Source organism: Cajanus cajan, chromosome 3 (genome assembly GCF_000230855.2).
Source record: "Cajanus cajan strain Asha chromosome 3, NIPB_CcT2T_4, whole genome shotgun sequence".
Classification (NCBI taxonomy): domain Eukaryota; kingdom Viridiplantae; phylum Streptophyta; class Magnoliopsida; order Fabales; family Fabaceae; genus Cajanus; species Cajanus cajan.
In genome coordinates, this window is record NC_138519.1 from 74,412,380 (window position 1) to 74,436,880 (window position 24,501).

A 24,501-nucleotide genomic window follows, 5' to 3' on the forward strand; every position below is an offset into this window, starting at 1 on the left:
GGAATTTGAAATTTAAGCATTTGTGAAATTTTTTGAAATAGTAGAATTTCAAATTCTCCCAAAAGAGTTAGAATTTGAAATTTCTCATATTTTTTTTCTTCTTATTTCACTTATATATTTTATCTTATCTCTTATTTCTTCATGTTTTTAATTATTGAATATTCAAAAATATATTTAAAATTATAAAATATTAACTAATATTAATTTTTAATTTTTTTAAATATTTAAAAATTAGCTAATATTTATTTTTATAAAATTTAATTTAAAAATATCAACATATAAATATATTTTTTAAATCAATTTTATCATGGTAGAATCAAATTATCATATCCAACTTAATAATTTAAAATTTGATAAATTTGAATTGACTTATCCAAACAAAATATTTAAGAATGATAGAAATTGAAATCAAAGTAATTCAAATACCAAGAATTTAAAATTTCTTAAATTTGTAAAATTCATCCAAACACATTATAAATGATTTTCTCTTCTCACGCTCGACGTCATTCAGATTACACCCAATGTGATTTAAATCCAAGACGATTCTCTCTCCTTATACTCGACGCCACAAATTTTGTGTCTAACGTCATGGGTGATATAAAACCATTGATTGAAACCACGCCTAACACCGTTAAGGCGTGCCTGACACGACATCTGTTTTGTACTTATGCAAAACCCGATTTCAGGCCAATCCACCCGAAATTCAGAAACCCAACAACATGCATTGCATTACACAACTTATAAACAACATGTACAACACAATTTTATCATAAAAAACAACATGCACACATCACAATTAAGAATCTTGTACTCAACTCATGCACCACTTCAAATAACACCAAAACACAAAATCCACTACTCTTCTTCATCTAAATTAATCATATTAGCCAACAATAGTGTAATCAAACAACAAAATTATCTACATGTGATCCAACATTGACAACACAAGCTTATCTTACTTCTTGAAGAATCGAATCAACAAGAGGACAAGAGAAGAACCATATACTTTGCACAATGTCGACTTGAAGTTCCAACCCTCGAAGCTTGGATTCTTTAATTATAAGCTAAGTGTATCAGCTACAAAAAGGAAGAAAAGAAATGATTTTCAAAAGAAACAAGAGAAGAAAGAGGTTTAGGTTCTCAGAGAACTTTTTGCTAGCTTCTCTCTAACGTTTGTCTGAAACTTGAATTTATGTAGTCTTAATTTTAAGAGAACCTTATATAATCTTTCTAAGTTGTCCCAACTTAACTCTATTAAAACTTATCACTTAATCATACAATTGAAATAAACAACTTAAAATGGCAATGTTACAAAATAAATATTGTAACATTGAGATTGCATTGAATCATGTCACAATGGAAGAAAATTTTAGCTTTACATTTTTACTATATATATTATAGGGTTTTCCAAAACCATGATATATATCAAATCGAATTTGTTTATTAGTTTTGATATATTCATGAATTAACATCATCATGCTTCTTAGATGTTTTTGAGCGAATTACGTATACAAGTTATTGAAAAAAATATATACAAGTTATTATTCATTGAAACCAAAACAACATCCAAGGTTTTGTACGTGTCTTTGTTTTCTATTAAAAACTCGCATGAAAATTTTGATTTTAGATGTTGAACTACTTGAGAAATCAAGTTTTCAAAACTTGAAACAATTGTTCATGGAAAATTTTGGTAAGGTAACGTTAATTCTGGCAAAATTATAACACCGTTACGAGTAAATTTGCTAGAAAAGATAAATATCATAAATTTAACAAAAGATAATAAGTTAAATTAAAGATCAAACTAAAACCTAAATTTTGGATATACGATGAAAATACTAGTTAATTTTGTCAAAATCTACCTTGGGAATAAACTACCATTTTCTTGAAATTATAGGTCTATTTGATAGAAAAAGTTAATAAGTTAGGTAATTAAAAACTGAAAACCCATTTTTAATCTGGAACTTTAAAATTATTAAGTGAATATAAAACATGTTTGGTAAAAGTAATTATTAGGTTATCATTTTTATCTTTTATTACACAAATTTATAAGTAAGTCAAACAATTTATAAATGAACCAATATGATTGACGTAACATAACACATGTAAATTTTTGTTTGTGATAAAATAAGTCATGTTTAATAAATACATATTAATATTTAATTTTTTAATTTTAAAATACTGTATATATCATGTTTATATACTTAAAAAAAATATATTTGTTAATATTTCATCGTTGAAAAGAAATAATAACTTAATTTTATAATTACCAACATAAAATACTTTTAAAAAAAAGTGTAGAGAGAGAGATAAAATTAGAAAAAGGAACAAATATTTTCTTAATATTAAAAATGACAAGTAATTTGAAATTAAAAAAACGTTAAACCATGCAGCAGTATTTATTTTTCCTTTGAGCACCTCATTTGTTGCACGACTTAAAATCTGTCCTTTCCAAGCATTCTTCATTTGTTGTAGCGACTGTACTCATTGCAAACATATGTATGCTAATTTCAAAACGAATCTTCATTATTAAAAAAAAATAGTTTTCATAGTATAAAAAATGACTATTTTTTTACAGTAATACTAAAATACTAAACATTAGTACTAAAATGTTGTTAAAGTATGATAGTGAATTAAAATAATAAAGAGTAATGACCATTACATAGGGTAAGAAGGAGTAAGGGTTTTGAATAAAACAAAAGAACTAAAAGAATTCTCATTTAAACATGAATCATACCCATCGTGTAATTGATTACAACGTGGTATCTCTTTAAAGTGATCTGTATTGATTTTATTAAGAAAATATATATATGTTGGTACTGTCAGTTGTCAGGTTGGCAGAGAAGTAGAATTTTTGTAGCAATATGAAAAGATTAAAAATGGGTAAATTTTATAAAACCATATTGGTTAATGCATACTTTATAGAATGTATAGGGATATGAAATAATATTATATAGTATATAGTAAGTATTATTCATGACAGTTAGCGTTATAAACAAGGTAGAACATGATTATGTTTATGATTATGATTATTAATTACATGCTAGTTGGCGATCTATGTGAAGAATCCAAATTTTCAGAGATCTCATAGTTAAAAAAATAGAAATATTAAGTCAAAGTTTGAAAGAGTTAACCTGAAATCACGTGGAGAAAGGGTTGAAGTAGGTTGGGCACATGCAGGTCAATTCACCCCTTCATAGTTCATAGTGCCTCGAGGGAGGGGAACCACCACCCAATCATTCTTCATTGCATAATAATTCTTTTTATATATCTATAAAAAAATATATATACAATACCATAAAATTCATAATTAAAATTAATTTATGTTTATGAAATTTAATTTATATTAATCAAATATTATTATAACATTAGTAGACATTAACTACGTGAACATCAGTTTAATTTCTCGATATTTTAAAATAGATCTTACAACTATTTAGTTAAAAATTTGATTAATTAAAATAATTTTAAACCTTTTTTTTATAATAATTGTTATAAAAATCAAAAAGTAAATATACAATAGTTAGATGATAGTAGATCGATTTAGAGTCAATGTATTTAAAATTAAAATTTAATTTTTACATATATTTTTTTAATAAAAATTAATTGAAAATAAATCAAACTTTGGTTTTTTTATTATCTTCTTTCACTTTTCTCCCAAATAAAAAGAAAATACATATTGTTTTACTTTTGTTTTTCTCTATTTTCTTTCCTCTCGGGTAAACATCTTTCGAAGTTATCATGCATATAAAAATAATTATAATTAACTAAGCAACATTTATGTTTTCTTTATTTTTAATTAATATTTGTATTTCATTTTTACATACAATTAACTCTATCTATAATGATAATAGAAGAGATTATTTTACTTAGTATCCACTTTTACCTTTCTTGTTTTACTCTTAATAATTATAACAATTTTTATTAACTCTATAAACTATTAGGAGAGATTTGTTATTTATTTCAACAAAGACACGAAATGTCTTTTTCTCAAAGTATATAATAAGGTGTTAATAATTTAACAATAAAATAGTTATGTCTTAACTAAAATAATTTAAATATAGATTTGTTAATGTACAATTGCTAGTTTTTTTTTTTAATTTGTGGTAAGTAAGTTATAATTAGGATTAGCTTTCACGAAAATTATAGGATTATCCTAAAATATATTTGTGGTTTAATTTTTTAATATTCTCCCACTAAAAAACAAAATATAATTAATTAGTAAATGTTTGTTGAGTTTCCTATCGTATACATTTATTTTTTTAATTAGAATATCTTAACAAATTATTACAAGTCCTTAAAAATATTATTATGGAGATTTTAAGTGTTTATTATGAAGAAAATAATTTTTAATTTTAATCAAATAAAGAAGAAAACTCTCTAGTCTCTAAAGTTGTTGAACAAGTGCACCATGACGCAGTTTTTAAAAATATATATTTATTGTTCTCAATAAGTTATAAAACGTGAAATTTATATATTGAACCCATATATGGGGAAAAAAAATAAACTTTAAGTCGCATTTTAAAAGGGCCCAACCGGGTTCGAACCGGTGACCTCTTGATCTGCAGTCAAATGCTCTACCACTGAGCTATGGACCCAATTTGTTTTCTATATATTTATTACTGTTACATAAATATTAAAATATTATAAAACCAAATAAATGCTAACTTGTATTTTTTAATACTATACATTTTAATTATAACTGAATCCTTCTGTATTAGATAATTTATTCTTTTATGAAACTGTTATTTTATTCTTTATTTTTTTCCTATGGATACTTTAGTAAGTGAAACAAAATATTATTATTGATGTAATATTTTTTACTTTACTAAAATAAATCCCCTAAATAATGCAATTAGATTTCTATAGTCAACATTCTGCAATAGAATTGTTAATTTAATACTCAAAAATTATATAACACTAAAATTAAAATGATTGCTTTATTGACAGAAAATAATATTATTATGTGCAACAAATAATAAGGTTATTATTAATTTCCAAGATATTATTAACTATTTTTTTTGTTTGTTTATGATCAATACCCTTAAGTACGATATGCATTGAGTTGTGCCAAAACAACAAACATAATCGATCCTATATATTGAAGTGTTTCAAAGCCTAAATAAAGCAAGGACAAACTTGGAATATGGTGGGAGAATTTATTTGTTCATATCCACATCTTGTGTCACACATCATGATGATGAATTTGAATATGGTGCAGAATGGCATCAGATATCATCATGATAAATTTGAATGCCATATGAACCATTCGCATGCGTCTATGAATGACCTTTTGGTTAATAAGTTGCATTACATAATTATATGCTAAATGTTAACAACAATATCATTTTTCATTTAGTGCCTGTTATCTCATTCTAATCTCTTACTTGCAGCAACAATAACGATATGTAAAATACTGAACTACTATATACTTGCTTTTCATAAATTAATAAAATTATTATCGTTGTCACGATATAGCAAAATTGTGCAGATAAGTGTCTGCTACTGGATATTTTATTCTTTATTAAAGTGGCCACCAAATTAAAGAACAAAGTAATGCAACATTTGAAAAATCAAAAGTAGATTAATACAATATTTTCAGGTGAAGAAATGAATTCATGTATTACGTAATGGAGGGTCGTTATTTCCCTAACTTTTGCATAGATGGACATATAAATAGGATTGACCCTATCAAACTAATAACACATGGTAATTTTTTTGGTTTGCTATATCAACAAAAAATTAGATATCAATTCACAACATAATAACTTGGTTTCTCGAATATCGCCACATAAATAAATTAAGAAGTTTAGTACCACTATCAGAATAGGGTATGAGCATACCACGACATTAGCTAACTTAATTGAACCTTCTATAGAATTAATTCACCGATTATCCTCCAAATATTACATCTTTCTAATACTTGGTTAGGAACTAAGTTTTTGACTTCGTAATTTACTCGGTTGGTCACTTATAATCAGTATAGTTCAATATATTGTGGTCTCTTTATACATGTGTGCATCGACCTTATTCAGATACAGTACCAACTAAGATCTTAGAGGAGACTCAATTGTCTACTTCAAGGGTTAACTTCTCAAGAGGAGTTTTTCAACAAATTGAACTCTTAAAACACTACACAATATCCACACGATGAGATATGCAAATTTTAGAACAACTTTTTCTCTAATCCTAGATTGATCAACACAACTCAACAACACCATACCTAAATGCCTAAAGCATTATCAGCATTCATTATCTCAACAACACTACAACATCTCGCATATAGCATTTCCAACTCTACACCACCAACATACAACATACAACTCACAACATGCAACTCAATTTATTTTCAACTCTCAACCATTCATCATCCTTAATTACTATGATATGTCAACATTAAGCAACTTAAAATATATTATAGGATAATCTACTATACTCATATTCAATAATTCATCAATCAAATAAAATATTTTCATTCAAAAATCAACTCTCAACACCATATACTCAATGCTTAAAGCCACCCAAGTAGGGAACTCTTTGCTTTGCCCATGCCTAGCACTACTCAACTTGCGCCCAACATGGAAAAGATAGATGCCCCTAAGACCTCATGCCTGGCGTGGAAAAGCCCCACACCCAACTTCATTTTAGGTAGGGAGTCTCTGCTTGACTTACAAATGACATTATCGTACTAGCGCCCAACATCTTCTAGATAAAGAGCCCTAGTTTGGCCACGCTTGGCACCGCTCAACCTTAGGCCCAACATCACCAAATCAAAGACCTCTTAATGTCCTCACGTTCGACGCTATTCAAACCATGTCCAACACCAATCCAATCCGAGACAAGTCTCTCCCTTCACGCTTAATGCCACCACTCATATGCTCGACATGACAAGACAAAAAACCTCATGTTAGAACAACGCCTAGTGCCTTGAAGACACACCTGGCATGACGCAAGTTCTACACTTATATGCAAATCGTGAAAATCACTTATTCCACTTGAAACTTAGCCAAAACCACACATGCAACACAAAATAATGATCTATTGAACAAAAGCCACTTAAATCCAACTCAAAATCCAACATGCAACAACAATTCATAGCAAATTATCATATTCTTCCTCATGAACCCAAAAACCCCAATTCTCATTACCACCCACTCCGATTTGATCAATATAGCCACATATTTCAAAAGAATTCATACAAAATAGAACCCACATATCATTCAACAACTTAGCAACCCAACTAAGAGCAAGAATATAACTTCCCTTACCTCAGAGTAGCACGGAACCGACGTAGAGGAGGGGAAGACGAGGTTCTACTTCACAGATTTGATTCAAGATTTCGATAATTTGAATCACAACAAAAAATCTGAAATCAGTCAAGCAAGAGAAAAATCTAGGAGAAAAGTATATTCAAGGGAAAAAGAGTCCATAGACCAAAGTCTATCTCATTAGAATTTCCACTTTCTAAGTTTTTGATGAATAGATTTTGTGAGACTCTATTCAAAATAGAAATCTTATATATTTCTTTTCTTGAGATCAAATTATATCTTTATCTAGAGAAACCTCTAACACTACTGAAACTCATAAGAAATTTTTAGATCCTGGAGTTCCTTAATCATCAAACAACAACTCAACTTAACAATACAAACTTAAAATAATTACATCATTCTACAATTTATAGTGTTACATATTTTATTTGTTTATGGAGAAAACCTTATCTTACTCATTCTATTGTTAAAAAAAATTTTAAAAAGTATTTCAATTTACATTGTAATTGTTTTTTTAATTAATAAATAAATAAAATTTAATTTATTAAAAAGTATTAATATATATTTTTAAGATATCAATTCTTAGAGTAGTATATATATATATATATATATATATATATATATATATATATATATATATATATAAAAGTACTATCTCTTTTTAAGAACTCAATGATCTCCTTATCTAAAGCTAAATAATAATTTCTTTAAATATTAAGATTTTTTTTTAAGGAATTAACTTCTGTAAAGTGTAAACATTTTTTTTCCTTCTATAGGGATAAGCTTAGATATTGAAATAATCAACTACGACACATTATCTTTCAACTGTGGCACACTATATTAATTATAAAAAATTATTTTGTTATTTTATTTTTAATGTATTTAACATAATTTTTAAAAGTATAAATTCTTTAAATAATATTGTAGTTTAAAAGCACATAATATAACTTAAGTACAAATTCTTAAATACGTCTATTGTTTTCCAAGTTTTATTATAATAGAACAAAAAATATATATTAAGAAAGTTTATATTAAATACAAATGTAGAACACATATAAAATTCCAACACTAATTGAAACGTAAGAAACTATCTTTTAAGTTCTCTCCTTGAAAGAATTATTAAAGGAATCTTATACTGTTACACAAACTATCGTGTAGGAGGTCCTCGCATGGAGAGAAAAAGAATAGACAGGTGCTGATTACAAGAAACAACGTGTATGGAAGACAGTGAACAGATTATAAATCATATTCTTATGGCAGCAAGTTTTTGTTGTCCTTAAACCACAAAGAATATTACACTTTGCAACTCCTAATTAACAATTCAATTTTCATTCCCTTATTTTTTGTCCATACATAACAACAGGGACTCAACCTACTTGAAAGGATAATTTAAATATTTGCTACACTACAAACAAAATATGTTATTAAATAATTGTTATGAGATGATATTATCCTTTGTTGGCTACATGGACAGGATCTCAATAAATCCACGAGTTTAGGCTGTTTAATTAGCTCAGAGATTATCCATACTCATGAGATGCAATGCAACTAAGTTGGATTAATTAAATTTATAGAAGAAAATTCAAGGAGTTGATAAAAATATTTTGAAGTCCTACTGAAGAATTGAACATTCTGATTTTGATAAATTGATAATATATATGTTGTTCGGATATTACAGTTAATCGTATAATGCTTTTAGGCATGACAATCTAACCCGTTCTCGTGGGTACTCGCCCGAACCCGCCCCGATTTGGATGGGGAAACCCGTGTTTATCGGGTTCGAGTTTTGGTTCGGGTTTTCCCCGATTGATAAAATCAGGGGCGGGGGTGGGGGCGGGGACGTTAATACTCACCCCGCCCCCGTCCCCATACCCGCCCACGCCCCCGCCCCGCTTAATTATATAATTAAAAATTTATTTTTATATATATATAAACCAAAATTATAAATATTTATATGTAAAAATTTATATTATTATACTTTTCTTTTATTTTTTTTTAAATTGTTAATATTTATTTAAAAAAAAAAAGAAGAAAAAAAATAGGAGCGGGGGCGGGGGCGGGGCAGAGAAACCCGAACCCCGCCGAGGGCGCGGGATGGGACCCAAATTTTATCCCGACAGGTATCGAGGGCGGGGGCGGGGGCGGTTTAAATTTGCCGGAGCGGGGAACGTAAAACTCGCCCCGCCCCGTTGCCATGCCTAAATGCTTTCAACTTATTTAAAATGTCCATTGAAAATAAAATATTTATGTGATAGCAAGTACACTAAAAAGCATATATGCATGTGCTAGACTTCTAGTTGAGGACAACTATGATTCAAATATTATGTCAACTGCAATTTAATCGGTAAAACATTGTGACTAAGGATTGAACTTTTGATCCCATATTTAAGGGGGGAAATATCTATTAACCATGCCATATTTATTGGTGATTGAGTTGTTCATTTTGCTCATATATTTTTATTAATTGAGGAGAACTTTTATGCTGATTTTCTTGTCAAGGAGGAAGCGTCACATAACTCTGATTTTGCTGATATTCTTTCCATACTCGAGGCAGATATTATAAGACTTCAATCTATTTAGATTTGGTCATTTTTTTTTTTTTTTTAGTTTCATATATCCTCTTTTGAAGATAATCCTAATTGATACACAATTGAATATTAAAAATGAGCAATTCTTCTAACAGATGTATAAACTTTGTTTAAAACTTTAAATCTTATTGTTTCTTCCTATTGTACCAAAAACAAAATCATTATAAAACACAGTTAAACGAAGAATTGATAGTATTGCTTATTTTCTCTAAGTAACTTTCCTTTTTATTATAAAATCATAATTAATAATAAGAAGATAGGTGTTTCTCAAGTTATAAATTTTTGTTTTTTAATTTGGAATGAATTGTAAGTATAATGAACCTTCATTATAATTGAAGATTTTGTTTGATAGTTTATAATTTCTCAAATTTTCGTTTTCTAATTGAATATTTGACAGTTTATGACAGATTTGAAATATGGAATAATTTTTCAAGTTAGAAGTTAAAAATTCAACAAAAACCTGATAAAATAGATGATTTTAATATGTGATATTAGGATTTGATGAGAGTAAATTCAAGTTTTTTTATGACTAGTATTTTAGTGTACAATGTACAAGTTTATTTATTATATAATTAAAATTTATAATAAATTATATATATTAATAACTATATTTGAATATATAAATTATATTTAAAATTTTTATAAATAGACATTTTTAAATATATAAATTATATTTTAGATTTATAATGAATAATTTATAATGTAACTTATTTTTATTTATTAATAAATTATTTTAAATATTAATACTCAATTCATAAATAATTGTGATAAATAAAAACTGAATTAGATAAAAAAATTCTTACAAACTCTCACGTCATAGAAAAATTCCTGAAAATATTCTCATGATAAATACTGGTTCGTGTTAAATATATAAGAGTTGATTATTTTGAGTGAAAATTTGTATTTTAGTAGATTTTAAGTAGAGAAAAGTTTGAAATATTATAATTGATTTTATATCTAGTATTTTGACTAAAAAAAATATAATTGGAGAGCTTTAAATTAAAGAAACAATAGAAAGAACAAAATTTTCTTCATTTAAAGATAAAGAATAGTAAATTTTTCAAATAATGCATAATCAAGTAAATAAAAAAAGAGAATTAAACTTGAAATCTGTTCAAGCACTTCTAGAAAAAAGTGAAAATAAGTTTCTCGAAAGTTAAAATTAAAATGTGTTAAAAATATATTTAAAGAAATTAATATAAAAAGAATTTCTACAAATTAATTTATTTAAATTTTTTTAAGAAAAAAAAAAGATATTTAATTTTTTCTTTATATTTTCTTATCTTAATGTTGATAAATTTATTCATGTTGTCCTGTGGGTGGTAGGAAACTGAACTTCCAAGTTCGACCTCCACCAAATTAGAGGAAGAGTCCATTTTATTTTATCGGGCACACTCTATCTTGGGTTACTCAAATTGTACTATATGTTTGTCAGATTATACTCCCTTAATCTGCAAGCAAATGTTTCGTAAAATGATATATTAATTCAATGTCTCTAGCTGTAATCAACCACCTAGTAAAAAACTGCTTTGGACTAATAATGATGGTGTCAATGATGAATCATCAACTTCCAGTATTCTAAACCTCCAATCCAGAGGTTCACACTTCACAATGATTTAATAGAGGACCTAGCCAGCTGGCAAAATGATCCCTAGTAGCGAATGACCACTCAACGACCAATTCTTTCCTACTTGAATTGAATCTGCTCTGCTTCCAAAATTTAATCGTCCAAACGTAGCTGCATAGTGGTGTCCATTTCAATTCCAAGCACTGCTACCAACAAAGAAAAGAATGATAATTCGCATGCATTTGTTTTCTAAGGCCTGATGGAAATTTTAAGGAGTCTCTCGTGATAAAAAGTTAAATTCACGAGTTCAGCTCATTGTTTACCGATAGGGAAGGACATGGTCATCCAAGTCCATTAAACGATTACCGTACATTCATCACTGCTTAATGCTATAAGTTTGTTTGGAGAGGAAGGACTATAGACATAGTAGACTCTGTTTGATTCTTCCCCTGTTGGGGTTTGGGACCAAACATTGAAAATGAACAGCAGTGTCAACATAATTTGGTCCAAGAAAGTTCACGTGAGGCCAGCACATTGGGAGTTTCGGACTCTTGCATATCCTTCCAAACATCCTGTAATTCGTAACACAATTGGTGCCCTTAAAATAACACATACATAGTGAAAAGATCACGGGGATATTTCTTTTCATGAGGAAGAGTTGTATAAAACAGCAACATAGGCTATCGGGTAACCACGTTCCTTTCTCCGTCCTCTTTCAATCCCCATCATCATCCCATCCTATTCGATGAATATAAACATTGCAAGGGCAAGGGAGAGGTGAGCATCACGGAAACTAATCTCAACATTTAAGTAAAATAGTCATTTTAGACTTAAAAAACAAATGTTTTACAGAAGTACTTCTAAAAGAAGCAATTCTTTAAGAAACATAAAAGAATTACTTACTAAAAAAATAAAAAATAAAACTACTCATTTAATAAATAAAAAATTAAACAAACATGTCAAATAATAGTTTATTTTATTAAAAAGAAACCATTTTATAGAAGAAGAAAAATTAAACAAATAAACCCATTATCTTCCATACATGACTGCATCACCAAAATAAACACATTCAAGATTGAATTACCGAGAAACATTTGAAATAAACCAAGTAGTTGTATAACTCAGACATACTACCCGAGTGAATATTTTTTCCTGTTCTTGTCAGAATCATTTGCGCTTCAAGCAATCAGAGGACATCAAGGCAAATTGAAGGCAGAAACACGTCACCCATATATATTTAGAAAATCGTGCTGACTTTGTTTTTAACCATCATATGGGTGCTTAATAATCAGACATGCAGTACTAACTCACAAGTTGCCACAATTAATATATTTAGTAAATTAAATAATCTAAATTACATAATAAGATGAAAGGTCAACAAGAAACAGAAACATTGCATCATTTCTCAAGAATATTGATATGATTCATGATTCCTCTAGAAATGTACCCTTCACTGTATTATGAACTCGAACCACACAAATCTAAAAGCTATTCAAAAACCCTCATCATCACTTGTAAAATTCAAAGTCAGTATCAGGCTTCTTCACATTTGTCCTATAACCCTTCTCGAAGTCCTTCGGCAATATGACATATCTATTCTTACGAACAGCATGCATTCCTGCTTCTTGACAAATGGCTGCTATCTGCAGGCACCAACAATCATCAAATTTTAAAAAAAACACAACTGTTTATATATTACAAATACCTGTGAAATTAGTAAAATGTTCTATCCTACTTTCTAAACTGTATTTCTTACAGCAGCTATCCAAGTAAAAAACCCGGAACTTAGATTTGTGTATACGAAAGCACAAAATTGAAAAAGGAGGAAGGTTGACCCTTTTTGTTATCATATAAAACCTCATTTATGGAAGTGAGACGCAGTATACCAACATTATATATAACAGGCTTTTTCTACAATAAAAAGTTATACCTTTCATTTTATTTACCCACATCTACTATGTTTATTCTAGAATCTTCAGTGTATACCTCAACCATGCAACAATGCTCCTTGGATACCACCCACTTTTTTATCGAGTGCAGCCAACAAAAATATATCGATATAATCTAAAATTCTAAATTCCAACATTTCCTTTCTATGAAGCAATCTCAAAAAATTTCATTAGCTATCTGACCTTTTAAGCTTTAGAAGAAGAGGTCGTCCACAGGACAACCTTTCTCACAATAATAACAATTCTTCCTCTAATAGTTGATAGTTCCACTTATTTACATGCATTTTATTTTAAACACATTGCCAAGTTAAAAGCTTCAACTCTATCCCACGCTATCCCCTTGGAGTAACGTCATCATGCTAATCAATTAATGTAAATAACATAAAATAAACATGACATTTTCTTTTAAACTTCAGTTTTCAGTTCAATTGAAGCAGTAAAGACTAAAAAGAAGCAACTCATTTTCCCCATAAATGTTTTAACAGAAAAGATTTTCAAAGAAGCTGCCAACCACTACGTGTTTTTCAACATTGCTTCAAGCCTTCTAACCAAAATGATAGATGTAAAAACAATAAACTTTAAAAAATTCCATTAGTTAGATAAACTATCATAAACTAATAAGAAGCATTACCACATAATGAAATTATTAGCACAAAGAGCACAGGACAAGATATAAACAAACCTCAGCAGCACTAATTTTGTCAGGACGAGATACGTAATCCTCCAGGTCTACTTCATCACTCAAGTTCATCTTGGCTGTGCAAACCTGATCAAACCATTGAATAATAGGTTAGCAAGCAACTGAGAAAAAAGCTATTATAAAAACCATTGAAAGTCTGCAAAACAAACTGAAATTGGTCACTAAAAATATAAAATGCCCAACAAACATGGAATACTGATATGGTATAAAATTAAAGCATATAAATAGCCAAAAACTTGCCTGAAATACAAGCCTCTTTTGGCGTCTATCAGGCAAAGGGAACTCAATTTTACGATCAAGCCTTCCAGGACGCAACAGAGCAGGATCCAACGTGTCAGCTCTGTTAGTTGCCATTATGACCTTAACATTCACTGTTTGGTCAAAACCATCCATCTGAAGAAAATAACAGGTAATTAAACCAAAACTTCAGGCTAAAATAAAAGGTAAATGTAGTCAAACCAAAAGGCCAGAGGACAAGAGATAAATGAAAATAAATTCACTGCAGCTCAGCAGATCTTAGTAACTACGAATAGCAGTTCACAACATACTGACAGCACCTAAAAGAAATATCATTTTGATAGATGATACCTGATTCAAAAGTTCCATAAGGATACGCTGTACTTCTCTATCAGCTCCAGTTTGGGCATCAAATCTAGCAGTGGCAATGGCATCAACCTCATCAATAAAAATAATTGCAGGGGCATTCTCTTTTGCAAGACGAAACACATCACGAACCATTCTTGGACCCTGAAAAATATATAGCAGGGAAGATTTGAAGATATTGCAGTAAACCATTGATAAAAACATATAGAATCCAAAAATTTGAAACTCCCAGAAAACTATAGGAACAACATAGTTATAATCAATGACTTGAAACAAAACACCAGTGAAATCCCAATAAAATATACAATCCCAAAATAGAAACAAAATTAATAAATACAAATACAGCACAACAGATTCATTAATTACGAATTGGAAACCCATAATCTTCAAAAGGAAACTTAGATAGCAGAGTAAGTTACAGCATTGCCAAAATCACTCCAAATGCAGATGACTAGAAATCATACCTCACCAAGATACTTCTGCACAAACTCAGATCCAACAACCCTGATAAAGGCGGCAGTGGTATGATTAGCAACAGCTTTGGCAAGCATAGTTTTGCCGGTGCCAGGGGGTCCATATAGTAAAACTCCGCGAGGAGGATCGATACCAATTTGCTTGTATAGTTCATGATGCGTAAGGGGTAGCTCCACAGCCTCACGAATTTCCTGTTTCTGAATATCACATCCTCCAATGTCCTAAAGAAAAGATTAAATATAGGACAAGAGATAAGGATATGCCACAATTAAAAAACCCTCAAGATGAGGAGTTTGAAAACGATACATACTAAACATAGCCCAAACAAATATACCACAAAAAATCAATTGCTACTGCTTGTTAGTATCAATGCCATTGGCTTAACCAAAATAAATTATACTACTGAAATAATGTGCCTATAATGTTTCATATATCATCAACACTCATCTTCCTCATCAGAAAACGTCTCAATCCTGGGAAGGTCCATAGTCTTGCCCGTACAGAAAGATGGACCTAAAATTTCAGTGTCATTGTTATCACCTTGCAACCTCATAAACTCAATACAGTTTAGTACATAATTTGATTAACATCAAATCATCTTTATTTGCAACATCTAGCACCAAATCCTGGATTTCCAAGCTGCATATAATGAACTAAAAGAAACTCCTCCAAGATTATCCATGGGTCTCACTCTCTTGATGTAAGGACATAATTTAAATTTAAAATTGCAACTACTAAACCAATACACTTCAATTCTTCTAAGCAAAATCAACACTTTTCACTGCCATGCGTTAAGGCTAAAGACCTGGGGCAATATCAACTTCACAAATATCCATTTAAACATCCTTCGACATGCTACAAGAGACCAAGTATGTTTTCAAGAGGTTTAACAATAGAGCAACGCACACCCAGACACCAAGGATACTCCATCACCTTGTGACCAATATGTCTAGGACACTGAGTAGTAACAGTTGAAAGTTAAACCTCACGCTCCAGCTATACCATTTTAAATCACATTCAATCCAAAACAGCACCAAAAGACAATAATCAACCTCCCCAAACGACAAAAAAAAAAAGCACGAATCTAACTCCTATTCTCATCACCAAATCATCCACCTCGCAACACAACATTACCCTCAAAGTAAAATCACTTCTCTCTCCACCCTAATTTCATCGAAACAGTTCTAACCACAAACACGAAACCTAAATTTTCATTTTACCGCAACAAAGCCCTACCAAACTAATACTAAACCGACTCAAAGAAATTCCAATCAAGGCAAACTCTCATTCTAGCCACAAAAACACCCTAACCAAACCGCAATCAACAATTACTAAAAAATAAAATAAACAAACCAACACTAGACCGAAAACCCTAGGAGTCGTTTTTCACCATCATAACCTAAGGTCAATAGGTATAAGGCTACAAAACTGACAACATAATTGAAATCAAGCTACTCAGCAATAGAGCCACAACAAACCCTAACCAAACCGTAATCCAAAATCAAAACTAAAAGAAATAAAACAAGCACTACACCGAAAACCCTAGCTATCGCATTTCGCCACCATAACCTAATGTCGATAGGGAAAACAACAAAACACAACGAAACTAACATTATAAGTGACGTCAGGCTTCTCAGACTGGCTGAGGAGCGAGATGCTGGAGTCGGCCTCCGGCGGCAGAACGTCGACGAGGGCGTTGGAGTGGCGGTGGAGCGCGACGGAGGCGGAAGGCTTGAGAAGCTCGCGGTTGATGGTGCTGAGGATTCTGACGTAGTAGTTGGATCCGGTGGTGGATCCGACGATGCCGTTGTTCTGGTCGACCATCTCCATGAACTGGCCAATGACGAGCGGCACCGACTGGATCCGCTTGACCTCCTCCTGCGCGCGGAGGAGCTCGCGCTTCAGGTTCTTCTGCTCGTCCTTCACGTACTCCTCCTGGATGTCGATGAACTCGAGCTGCCGCTGGAGCGACTTCAGGCGGCTGTAGAGGTCGTCCTCGTCGGAGGCCGCGTCGCCGCCGCCGAAGCCTCCTTGGAGGTAGTCGGATTTCGTGGAGGGGAGGAACGGCGGTGGTTCCGATGAGGGTTTTGGATCCAACACCATCGCTGAGGATCCCATGAGTGTGGGGAATTTGGGGGAATAGGGTTTGCTTGGGTTGTGGAGTGGGAATCGAATTCAGAGTTTTTTCTTTTTTTGGATTTTGATGTTAGTTTGTGAGAAAGAGTGGAATGACGAAAATGACCTTTTTGCGTGTTCGCGAAGAAATTCTTGGATTCATGGACTTTATGTCAGTTGGGCCTTCACAGTACGATCTGCATTGCTTGTTTTCGACTCACAAAAATGTAAAGAAAGATAAACAAACTCGCAAGTCTTGTAACATTTTCTTTTTTCCTCATCTCTTCCTTCTCTATATTTTTACTGCTTTTTTGTTTTAAGGCAGTGGTGGATGTTGACTAAAAATTCAAGGGAAATCATGAATATTAATCAGGTGATTTAATTAAAATTTATATTTCTTGTATAAAGTCTCAAAATAATATATTCATATGAAGTAGCAATAAATATAAACAAATTAAGTGTACTTGTATTTAAAATGTTTCTCTTTGTTCCTTTAAAGATTTGAAGTAATGAATAATTGAATCAGAGTTAGTTAAAAGTTTTAACTATCTCTTTTTCCTCATAAAACTGTGAAAGGAGAAGTTGAGAATTTCTTCTTGAATAAGTTTCTTCTTCTCACTTATGTGTCATTTGCTTTATATATATAAAAAAAAAATCTTTTAACTTTTAAAATTGAAATGATAGGCATGGGCCACGACCCACTGTATTCTATAAAAGCATAATTTCATGTTTTGTCAATTAGTTGTAGTTTGTAGGACCAATAGGATATGTATAATATATATATATATATATATATAATAAGTAAAAGTTTTGCAAACTTTTGGGAGAGTCATGGCCCTACTCACTCCAAAGAAGGTTTGCCCTTGGTTTAAGGAGTGTTTAACATAGAGGAAAGAAATAAAGAAAAAAGAAAAGAAGTAGATAAGATATAAATGAAAATAAAAATTATTTTGTAGAAGACAAATGAAGGGAAGTTAGATTAAAAAAATGATATATTTTTCAAATAAAAAAGTTTAAATTGTATCTTTATACTAAGGTGAGGTAATTAATTCCAATAGCTTGGAACCAATTCCTGCGAAGAAGAATTGAGTTTGAAATGAAATAATTAATTTTTAGACATAATTTTATCTCAAACAACTAACTCCATTACAAAAGAATTATTTTTTACAAAGAAGGAAATGTTTATCCCTTAAAACGTAATATTTGAAAATATTGAAAGTTTTGTTTATTTTGTCTAATCACTGAATTTTACATTTTTAAAATAACTTTGCTTAACTTAATTAAACATTTAATTATTTTTTTAATCATATATTTTAAGGTTTGATACTTGATTATATTGTGGAACGAGACAAAAAAATTAGGTTGAGGTCATTTTGTTGAGCTAGTATCTAGTGAGGAGTCATTAGTGTGTTTCAATTTTTGCTACCTCCACCATTGAGAATGGTTAATCGTTTTTATTGGAAATCCAAGGTTGACTCTCCTTTGGTGGGTTTAGGAAAAGGTTTTTAATTACTAGTTAGGTTATCAATGATCAGTTTCACTTAGGCTTATAGGGTTGGTTTTCCTATGATAACCTACGGTGGATATCCCTAATAGTTGATTAAATTAAGAAGGTGAACTACAATTCGGTTAGGTTTTCAAGAAAGATTTCTGTGTAAAAGTAATGAGATGGCCAATTTTTACTTAATTTTATGAATTTAATAAGGCAAATTGTCTTTCTTTTTTGCATCTAGAGTCCTATTTGGCTTTTATGAGTTTAAAGGATGAACACTAGTTTAGAAGATTAATCAAGGAGTTGTTGATTTAGGGTGCACGCTTAACCTACGTAGTTTATAGAGCAAATTTTGAGAATGCTTAACGTGGATAAAAGGCACTTTTGTGCGATAGGCTAAGATGCATCTGAAATTTTAGGGAGTAATTAGCATGATTTAATGACGTTTTTGTAATATTTAAATGATACTCGTAGTTTTTTTCAAGGGATTGATAACTTTTTCTATAAATAGCTTACATGGAGTCTGTGTAAGCACCACGCAGTATATTCAGAGTTTCATAGTATAGGTTTTTCTAACTTATAATCTTCTTCATGCCCATGTATAATGAATATGAGTAAAAGTTCTTTTTGTTAAGGTAAGAGTATCATATGCAATACGAAGAAAATAAGAGAAAAATATAAATGTATTTTCTCTAAAATCCACCCAAAAGTAACAACATACATTAAAATTAAAACTACACATGTTTGATTTATGAAAATTCAATGTCACTTTTTTTTTAGTAATAAATAAAAAGAGATCGACAAGTATGTAATCATATGGTAAAGGAGTAACTTAATTAATAGTCTCGAATTTGAGTTTTGGATATGCAATTAAGTTAAATATTTAGAAGGAGAACTTTAATGTCTATAATGGTCTTATCTAACTCAAACAAGATTGTCTTTAATGAAAGATACTTGTAGTCTAAACGAAAAAATAAAAGAAATAATACTTATCCAACAATTAATGAACAATTTGCACAACTAAGAGAGAGCAATAATATATATATATATATATATATATATATATATATATATAATATATATATTAATTGATATTGTACAAATTATTATATGTATATAATATATTTGAAGTTAAAAACACATGGTCCTCTTGTTAGGAGACATAAACATAAAAATATCTTTTCTCCATCTTAAAAGACAGATTTGGAGTTAAATTATTTGATTATGTTAGGATAAGTTTTGTGAAACATAATAATTAATTTTAGTTTGGAAACCTTTGTGTTTGTGATATGATGTGGTGAGAAAGAGAGATAAGAAAAAGTGATAAATTTCAAATAAGTGTTTACAATTTTGAAGTGTCTATATATCAATGTTACCTTCAAGAGTTATTCAACATCCTTAACAGATAAATACATCCACATTGAAAATAGATTTAGAGAAAAAAAATGATAAATATTCATATAATAAAAATTGGTAGGTGGCTCTTACAAAGTTAATTTGTATGACTTATTTCTCTTAAGTACCTCCTAGCATTTTGTCAAGAGTATGTTTAAACTCAACCCTTATGACTTTTTATGTTTGGGGTTGGTGGAAAAGTATATATATCTTCCCAACATTTTTTTAAGAGTTTATTAAGCTTAGTATCTACACCTTTTATGATTCATCGAGTCACATGAGTTTATTAAGTTTAGTATCTACACCTTTTATGATTTCATCGAGTCACATTATATCACGCTCCACTTGTAGGGGATATCTCGCCAACGACCTAACGTTTCATCAAGTCACTCGACATCACACCCTCACCTACAGGGGTCTTAGCGTATGCTTGCATTCGCATCTAAAACGTGAAAAATCACGTTTAACGTGAAAGTTATTATTCATTACTTTCAGTTAAACTTGATTTTTCACGTTTCAAACACGAATGCAAACATACGCTTAGTGTCAACCCAACTATAAACCTATATCTAATGCAAATTCTAGACATTTATGACTCTGATTGAGCACTAAAATATGGTATCTACCATTAAAGCAACTTCCCACAAAATTTCAGAAATCTCGCGACACATGAATGCGTAATAATTGAGTATAAAGCTTTCACTCTATGACAAGAAAAAAAACACATAAAATACATCTTTGGAATGTTTTACATTTAGACAATTGCTAAGATATCTCTTATATGTTTTCTAGATCAAAATAAATATAATATTAAAATGATTTGAACACTAAAAGCTTATATTTAACAACGAATATGAGTGTTAGAAGAAGGAAAAATTTAGGTGAGATAGCTCTTAATTAGGTGTCCTAAAAGGTAGGATGTACAAATTTTTTTGCACTATATATAGTATATACTTTGAATATTAGTATCACGTACCCTCGAACAAAACATTAATTTCTTCTATACTCGTTAAATCTCTTTCTTTCATATTTCCTCCAAAGTACCAGAATACAAGTAATATAGAAAGAAAAAAAACGGTATAAAACGACTGCAAATTGTAATTTTCCTTAATATTATATACATAGTATATTAAACAATTAATTAATTAAGACAATATGATGAGAAGTTGGCGAGATTTAGAATAGAGAAGAGAAACAAGGTAGGACTTGTCATGAATATTGGCATGATCCATGATCCATGATCCATGATCCATGATCCATGGACCATGATGCATGATTCCTGAAGAAACGTACCCTCGGAAACCATATGAATTCTAATCGTAGAAAACATAAATCGCAAACACTAAAAGAACAAGAAAAGAAAAATCACAAAGAACAGTGCATAGCAAGTTTGAGTAAAATCTAAGACACAGAGAACCTTCTCCTTCTGGGCTTGGTCAAATCCACGTGCCCATCTTCCAAATGGGTCGTATCCTTGGAGCCGTTTCTAAATGGGTTCAACTTCCCCAGCGTCTTGGACACGGAAGAGAAGAACGTGGTCTTCTTAGCGGCTGCACCAGACGACGTCGTTCCATTCCCCTGAGGATTCGCATTCGCACTTGTACCGTTATTCTTCTGCAAATCCGAAATGAACAACTTCATCTTCATCAACTCGGTCCTCAGCTCCTCGTTCTCCCTCACCAACGACACGTCCATCTGAAGCTCATTCTTCTCCGGCGCCGCCTCACGCTCCTCCGCCCCGCTCCTCAGCCGCAGCTGGTCGTAGTAAAGCGCGTGCAGCACAATCTGCACCGGCAATCGCTTGTTCTGCGACGCGTGCACACGCGCCTCGTACGACAGCTTCAACGGCTCCATCACGCTGCACACCTTCTCTCTCTCTATCTCGTCAAGATTCGGATGCGCCTGCAAAAAACAAACACGGTAAACGCTGATTAAACGCTGTCGTTTTATCCATTTCAATTTCAAGTCCAGGAGTAACCATTACCTTCAGATAGATATCCACGGCACGATATATATCGTCGTCGACCTTACGCGCGTTTTTAGGAATCAAGATGGCGATGCCGTTGAACTTCGAGATGCCGAGATCGCCGTACGCGGCGATCTCGGCGAGGTAAGCGTCGACGGTTTTCGCCACGCGCTGCATCGCGGTCGAGCTCGGTGAGGTTTCGCCGGGGACGAAGACCGCGTTGCTTTTCTCTTTCTCCACGAATCCTGAGATGATTCTTCGGACGCTTTCCAGATCGAAGAGTCTCTCGCCGTCGTAGGTGAACGAGAGCACGAGGAGGTTGTCCACGGTCACGTGCTCGAGGATGGCGGAGATTCGCTTCTCGAGTTCGCTCTTGCAGGCGGCGGAGGCGCGGAGGTAGATCGCGCAGCGGAGGAGGCAGCAGAGGAAGTGGATCGGGAACGCGGCTTTCTCCGCCGGGAAGAGGTCTACGATCGACTCCAGAAGCTTTTTTTGTTTGGATCTGGAATCGGAGTCGCCGGGATCTGACGACCGGATTCCGTTTCCGGTGTGGTCGCGGACTAGGTCACGGAGCGCTCGCTCCGTGTAGGCGATGAGCGCGGCTGCGACGGTGAGAGCCTTCGCGCCGCGCTGCATCATGGCGGCGATGACTCTCGAAAAGAAATCGATGTCGAGGACGGCGAGCTCCTCCGTCCACCAGTTCGGCGGCGAGCGGCTGGGGAAATTCGCCTCGCTGCAGGCCTTGGCGCTGACGGCCTCGACGCAGCGTTTCAAGAGGTTGATGTCGTCGGAGTAGGGGAGGTGGTGGCGGCACGACTTGAGGACGGTGACGGCGCCGGTGAGCGTGAAGAACGCGACCTGCGTGAGAAACTCCTCCGTCCTGCCGGCGAGGTTGTTTTCGCAGTACTGGTCGGTCATCTGGAGGAACTCCGCGGCGCAACGCAAAACGGCGACGTTGTGGACCGTTATCTCGAAGTTGACGCCATAACAGAATTTCGCGGTTTTCTCGAAGATTGTGGGGCCTCCTGGTATGTTGGAGAGGTCGATTCTGGTGAGATCGCTCTCTTCTGATTCCAGTATCAGTTTTCTTATGTAGTTGCTCTTCGCCACGAGCATGAACTGCACCCACCATATTCAAAACAAAACCCTTTTTCAGTCACATGCATGAGCTAGTAACCACATATTAGGTAGGAGTAACAAATAATTACAACATGCCACTTGATTCATAATACTCACCTTGTGGAGGGAAAAAGTGGCTTCTCCAACTTCAACTATAACATCACTTGGTATGTCTTGAGAGAAAACCCTGCAAAAAAATGCAAGAAATTGGTTATTATAGAGATTGATTGGAGAGTATAGTAAGCATGTGCATGCATGCATGGTGCATGGATTTGAAAATGGAATTAGTTGAGTGTGTTGTGTACCATTGGCCAGTTCTCTCCATGGCAAGAGAGAGTCTATTATTGGGAGTAGTGGCCATTGCCTGTGGGTGGTTTGGTTTAGGGAATGGGACGTACAGAAACTAGCGAACTATAGGCAAAGAGAATGGAACTGATGAGATTGGGATAAAGAATAGGTTCCATGGTGGGGGCTATTATAAAGGAATTTTGAACACTGTAGCATCAATTTGTTATTATGATTTAATCTTCATTGGATGAACTTGAGAGTTTGAGATTGTGGTCCAAGTTTGTGATGTGAATTGGAGTGGTATCTTTACTTTTGTTATCTTTTCTGTGAGGCGGTTTCTTTTTACAAGTCATTTTCACCTGCGTATTGTCCTTTTTCATCTGCTATCCATAGTGCAGACAACGAGTTCCCATTGGCTGTATTTGAACCAGCTGAATGATGTGACCTTAATTTACATACATGTACACGAACTCTACCTTTTTCTTAGCAGAGACATTAAAATAAAAAAGTTACTTTTATATCCAAATTTGTATCTTATCTTTTTCCCCCTCGTCTTCATTGATTTTGTGATATGCATCTGTGTGTATGTATAAGCGTGTTTTTTGGGGAGGTATGTTTTTTCGTTTACCATGACGGACAACCGTATCCATTACTTGAAGAATTGTCATTTTCAGCTATTTTCAATTTTTTGGTGACCGCATCACTTTATATCGATCCCTTGAATTAATGCTTATTAATTATTTAGAATATACATCCCTTCATAATAAATGTGATAATTAAGCGGTGGCACTATCAACTATGACAGAATTTTAAAGAGTGTGGATATGAAAAAGGGGATAAAAATAGCTAAAATAAAGTGATTAAATTTTGTTTTAACAGAATAAAGTGATAACAAGTTAAAAACTTTAAAAAGTAGTCAAATACATGTGTAATTGGCCTCGTTGATTATTAAGAGGTTAAATTATATTTTGGTTATTTAT

At 32.3% G+C, this 24,501-nt stretch overlaps 2 protein-coding genes and 1 non-coding gene across 3 annotated transcripts; all 3 read right to left on the minus strand.

Moving 5' to 3' along the window:
• Positions 1–4,523: 4,523 nt before the first annotated feature.
• On the minus strand, positions 4,524–4,595 carry TRNAC-GCA (transfer RNA cysteine (anticodon GCA)). Its single transcript has one exon. It is a non-coding gene; the product is annotated as a tRNA-Cys (tRNA).
• Positions 4,596–12,723: 8,128 nt separating this feature from the next.
• RPT3 (regulatory particle triple-A ATPase 3) lies at positions 12,724–17,355 on the minus strand. The gene is made up of 6 exons (XM_020356450.3): positions 16,758–17,355; positions 15,137–15,367; positions 14,658–14,816; positions 14,310–14,462; positions 14,052–14,135; positions 12,724–13,063 (listed from the first exon to the last, which is right to left on the minus strand). Exons 1-6 carry the CDS (start codon positions 17,262–17,264, stop codon positions 12,929–12,931), a joined length of 1,269 nt encoding a protein of 422 aa, XP_020212039.2. The 5' UTR covers positions 17,265–17,355; the 3' UTR covers positions 12,724–12,928.
• A 3,975-nt stretch (positions 17,356–21,330) lies between these two features.
• Positions 21,331–23,935, minus strand: RPT2 (Phototropic-responsive NPH3 family protein). The gene is made up of 4 exons (XM_020365451.3): positions 23,539–23,935; positions 23,351–23,420; positions 22,133–23,233; positions 21,331–22,050 (listed from the first exon to the last, which is right to left on the minus strand). The coding sequence occupies exons 1-4, from the start codon at positions 23,592–23,594 to the stop codon at positions 21,550–21,552; spliced, it is 1,728 nt and encodes a 575-aa protein (XP_020221040.1). The 5' UTR covers positions 23,595–23,935; the 3' UTR covers positions 21,331–21,549.
• Positions 23,936–24,501: the final 566 nt, after the last annotated feature.